Source organism: Pterocles gutturalis, unplaced genomic scaffold, assembly GCF_000699245.1.
Source record: "Pterocles gutturalis isolate BGI_N339 unplaced genomic scaffold, ASM69924v1 scaffold39174, whole genome shotgun sequence".
Taxonomy (NCBI): Eukaryota; Metazoa; Chordata; class Aves; order Pterocliformes; family Pteroclidae; genus Pterocles; species Pterocles gutturalis.
In genome coordinates, this window is record NW_010132013.1 from 366 (window position 1) to 5758 (window position 5393).

Sequence of the window (5393 nt, forward strand, 5' to 3'; positions counted from 1 at the left end):
CTGGCTCCCCGTAGGCTGCCTGGGCTCCTGTCCTGCTGCTCTGCAGCAGCGATGTTCTTGACAAGTGGCTGGTACTGAGGGGGAGGATGCTTTTGTCATGCCAACACCCGAAATGCTTTAATACTCAAAATGTGATGGCAGACCTGTAAGGAGGCTGGGGGAGAGAATGCTTTATGGTTAAAAGCTGCTTAATTCCAGACGTGACTTATAAGGAGCAGGCCTGTTAGATTTCTGGTACCTTGTATCGTGCATCTGTGATGGAAATAAAGCTATACAGCATCCAGAACCTGCTGCTTCAAGGGAGCAGTCTGTGTGCAGGCTTAATGTGCAGCATGCGGGGAACCTTGCCTGACTTTCCAGGGTCAGTATCTGTAGCGTGGCTGCTGTCATGCAGTAACGCCTTATGCCTCGCTGGGGCAGCAACATGTAGGTCTAAGTTAATTTTGCAGGGAGTGAGTTCATGAGTATTCCTATGGGGGGATGTCTTAGGCTTGCTGAATTTGAGAGCTTTGAAAAAGAGGTGGGAATGTGGAGCTGAGGATGTGGTTTTTTAAGTGTACTTGAACTGATACTTTAGTAGGGGGTCTAGGATTTTTTTCTCCACTTCAAAGTAGGCAATGACTTGAAAGCTGTTTCTTATCCTGACCTTTTGGCCTTGTTTGGGGCTTTCACTTGTATCTTAGTGTTAGTTACTGGCCAAGTTGCTGCTTTTACTTTTTCAACTCTCTTTACCAGTATAACTGCTGCTACTCTTCTTCCTTCTGCAGGTGGTTGACATAATGCGTGTAAATGTAGACAAGGTGCTGGAACGAGACCAGAAACTATCAGAGCTAGATGACAGGGCAGATGCACTTCAGGCTGGTGCCTCACAATTTGAAAGTAGCGCAGCAAAACTCAAAAGGAAGTACTGGTGGAAGAACTGCAAGGTGAGTTTCCTAGTGCCATAACCTCCTTCATTAGAAGGCATTAGGGCTAGTCTTCTCCTGCAGGGTTTTGAGAGGGTGGTTGGGGCTTAATAACTATTTTAAATGCATAGGATTCTTTCACTGTCTATCTGTCAGGGAAGATGTGAACTTGCCAGTCTCTTCTGAGTATTACTCTGTGACAATCTCTCTCCCCAGATGATGATCATGATGGGAGTGATTTGTGCCATTGTGGTGGTGGTGATTGTAAGTAAGTACTGAAACAGCCCAGGATCAAAGGTGAAGAGCACCAACTCTAGAGTACTTTAAACTCTTCTTTTTTTTTGTTTGTGATCTGGAGGGTCTTAGTTGCATAAGTGTTAACTTCAGTCCTTGGGGAAGGGAGGTAGTGGTGCTGGAACTCCCACACTTATTGTGTAAAAGCCATGCTTTAGATAGTAATGGAAGGAATTGGGGGTGGCCATCACTGTAGAAATGGGAAATTCTGTCTGCCAGATCAGCTAAGCCCGTAAGTATGAGGGGCATTTACCCTGGAGTGGGTGGGTTGGCAAGTCCCTTCCCTGGTGGGGGGTTTGGAAGTCTCTGGGGGACCTTTGGTGTGTGTAACTTGCCCTTTTGTTCTTTCCTTTTTTTTTCCCTATTGCTTTGTCTCCAGTCTACTTTTTTACTTGAATGTAGCTCCTTCAGTCTGCAGCCTACTGTCCCCTGTCACCTTGCCTGTTTCTTCTTGCCCCTGAATCTTTCCTTCCCTTCCCTTCCACCTAGCTTCTTCATTGATTTCTTTATTGGTTTTAATTTGTCTTCTGTATAGGACTCTGAAGTGCTCTACTGAACATGGTTAGACTCTTCAACAGCCACTGCAGCTTTAGGGAGGGCCATCTGAGTTTAGAGGAAAGGGAAGTAGAGGAGGAGTGGGTAGCTAATGCTCCTGCTCTTCTGCAGGGAATTTTTGTGGTTTATTTTTGGGTATGAGCTTGTCAAATAGTGCCTGTGTGGACTCTAGCAAAATAAGAATGCCTTAACGCAGTGCCTTTGGGGATGAAGGACTTCAGCATGTGAAATTCTTTAGTATTCTGCCTAAAAAGAGTGGCAGCATAACTTAAGCTTTTCATTGAGCTTCTGAAATAAAGGCTCATTTGTGTTGGTCAGTGACTGTGAGCCATCTGACTGAGCTAGATATAGTCATCTAGATTTCTCTAGCCGTGGAGAGATGAGCACTTAAAGAAAATATTTATTCTGCCTGTTGTTATTTTGAGATGACTTGCTGCCTGAACGTGGCCATTTCAGTTATTATAAAGGAGAACCTACATGATTACCTCAGTCAAGTGCAACAGATTAAACACAAAGTGAAAAGGGTTTTCTTACAATCTAGAAGGCATGATGGGAGTAAAATCTCCTGCCAGAAAGAACAAAAGATCAACAGTAAGGAGTCTCGTGGGCAGTGTCAAATATTCTTTTCATCTATGCAGACACAAGTCAGGATCCTGTGGCTTTCTACTGTCTTGTAGCTTTCTGGAAGACTTTGGGGTAGTGGCAGAGTGGGACGTGGTGTTCTGCTTTTGTGTTACTGGGTTGAATGTCAAAGGAAGTCCACTTCAGATGGAGGTAAAGGAGACTGGAGGTGTGCCAGATGAGACTGAATGAGCCACACAGCTTTCTGATTACAAATACCTGTTCTGTTTCTGCTACTGCAAAGTCTGAACTCTCAGCAGGAGTTTGAAAATACTTAGAATGGTTAGCTAGGGATTCAAAGGGAAATGGTGCTCTGGGCGTGGGCATAGCAAAGTGATGTCAGAGGTCCCAGTTTGGCAGCTTAGATTTCTAGAGATCTTGCCTATCAAACTGAAATCCTCCTACTTGCTATGGGTTCTCTTGAATTTAGATCTGAGGTGGTCTCTGCTGGAAGCAGACTTGCAGCATGGAATTCTGTGGCTTTCTGTAAGCAATCTCCTTGTTCTCCTTCAGAAATAACAAGCCATGAATTGCTTGAATGCATTGTCAAACCTGGGGTTAAATGAGCTGTCCTGTTCTGCAGAGTCTTCTGGGAAACGTGCATCTTGTCTTTTTTTTACAAGCTGAGCTGTAGCCTGTAATCTAGACTGGAAAGAGGGTGCTCCTTTAATTTAGGAAGCTCTGCCTCAGTTCTAGAATACACTGATATCTGTCTAGGCTTAAGAGGATGCGGGGAGGCAGGGGAGAACATCACTGGAGTTACCAGATTGGAATGACGTACAAAAGCTGGGAGGAGCAGATGCTTTTTGTTTCACTAGGTGTGTCAGGGAAGCCCCTTTCCTCCTCAGAGGGCATCTGGGAAGGGGCTAGGTTTTGCATGCTCAGTTCCATGCCCTGGCATTTCATTTGCGCTGAGTTCATCTCCCTGCAATTCCATCCCTCTCCACCTTGGGTGAGGGCAGAGATGAAGATCTGGAGTGAAGCAGCCCTCGTCCCCTGAGCACTTCCCTAATTCCCTGTGGAACTGAGATGTGATGGACGGTCAGAAGTGCATCTACTGAAGAGGAGCCAGGGCCTGCTTGTACTACTTACTGCTATCATTTTAGGGGGTGGGCATACAAGCTTGAGGCCCGCAGACCAGCGATTCTCTTGAACTCTTCTAAACAAGCCTTTGGTACCCCATTCCTCTCGGGGCTGAGGTCCCTCTAGGCTGTCTCTTCCATTTCTTTCTTAGATGTTGTATGTTGCCTCTTCTGCTCCCTTGCCCCTCCTTTGTGTCTCTATGCATGGGCAAAAAAACATCCCCAAGGCCCTCTGAGTAAAAAACAAGGGACTCTGCTGTCCACAGCATTACAGCCACTCATGCACGTGCAGTTTATTTCCTTCCTCTAGAAACACAACTGTAATCTCCTCTGGCATGTTATAGTAATCAGTTCATGTACCTTAAATGGTCTCTAAAAAAACCACAATTCACCACCTTACTGAGTCTGTCTGGTCTGTCAGTGGATGGGGAAGGGTTGGGATACCAAACTGGTTCTGGAACATCTTTTTTGTCACTTCCATACTATGCGCACATCTGAAGTTCTGGCCCTCAAAGCAGTGGGTAGTCTTCCATTGCAATAATGGTTGTTCCAATTGTAGTGGAACTACATGCTGGACTGACTCTGCGCTAAGTCTGTAAAAAGATACATGAACCAGCAGCTCTGGGGGAAGACTCTGCCCAAACCAACTATTTCCAGCCACTCTAATGCATGGGGAGGTAATCCCCTGAATGGGAGGGTGTGTTGCTGGTAGCTCTCATTTGTTGGGCTGTGCTGCCTTTGAGTTTTAGTAACCTATCCTCAGGTCCTTAAACCCAGAAAACAATTCTCCATTGGGGTTGGAGTGGTGTTGGGACATGTTCATGATCCAAATGGAGAGCTCCAAGAGCAGGGTGCTGTTCACAGCATATATCTTGGAACATGGCTGGAATAAAGGTGAGTACCCCCTTGTTTTGCTTCACTGTACACTTGAAACTCATTAAAAAAATGACAGCTTTGTCCAGTGTGGACTTATTTTAAAATGAGGTACTTGTGCCCTTATCTGCCCCTGTGCTTACAAACTTTAGGTTGTAAAACAGTACTCCGTGTGGCCTGTGGTTTCCTCATTATCATCTTTGTCCAGTCTTAAACTTATCACCAAAATCATACCAGAACAATGTATCATCAATGGTGAATTTGGAGCGGTACAGTTAGGCTAATACTTTGAAAGATGAAAGCCTTCTTGAGAAGGGGAGGTGTCTGGACTGGCTCGTGAATTAAAGCAGTATGTGCAGTCTAAACTTCAGTGCAACCTGAATGAACTCGTGCCATGATTCCTGCCAAGTTCTGTGTTGTCTTCCTGTTAGCGCTCAGCCTTGTTCATATAGGGAGGTAAGACAAACATCCTTAGATGTGTTTCCAGACCATAGACTATGCATTCTCTAAGTCCCTAGCCAAACCTAGGGACTTAAGTGCTCACTTGACAAAGCTGGCCAGCAGCTCTGGAGCACAGAGCGCTAGAAGATGCGTCAGGCTTGTTCCCAACAACCATGTGCAAGTTTGCAAAAAGAGTTGCATGTCTAACCATAAATCCTCCTGCAGGTGTTTAAAGTACCATGCTCTGCTGGGAACTCACCTGAGGTGACATCCTTTAAACCATCGGCACCTCTGCTGCTCCTACAGTGTCTGTTATCCTGGATAAAACATGGTTTTAAACGTGTACTAAAAGCAAGGCTAAGGCTTTGACAGAGTAGTTCTTCATATGTCTAATTAGAAATTCAAGCTCAGCCTTTAAACGTGCAGCTCCCATATCAACTGCTTCATCCCAACACCTTCAATTATGCTGCTCTTAAATGGATATGTCTTAAAACCTTCATCTTTGTAGATGCCTAGGCCTTGCTCTGGCCTTTCCTGAGATTTCTATGCACTGATCAAAGTAGGCTGCATGCTCTCAGCAGCAGCGGGGGTGGTGGTGGGTTTTTGTCTCAGCTGGAGAGTA

The 5393-nt window shown here is 45.4% G+C and overlaps 1 protein-coding gene across 1 annotated transcript in view; it reads left to right on the forward strand.

Moving 5' to 3' along the window:
- Positions 1-2163, forward strand: part of VAMP1 (vesicle-associated membrane protein 1 (synaptobrevin 1)) — a gene marked incomplete at its 5' end in the record, with an annotated part of 2302 nt that extends 139 nt beyond the window's left edge. Inside the window, 3 exons of the mRNA XM_010080784.1 lie at positions 768-926; positions 1122-1173; positions 1579-2163. Of these exons, the coding sequence (XP_010079086.1) occupies positions 768-926; positions 1122-1173; positions 1579-1595 (228 nt within the window). The remainder of the gene's footprint in view (positions 1-767; positions 927-1121; positions 1174-1578) is intronic.
- Positions 2164-5393: the final 3230 nt, after the last annotated feature.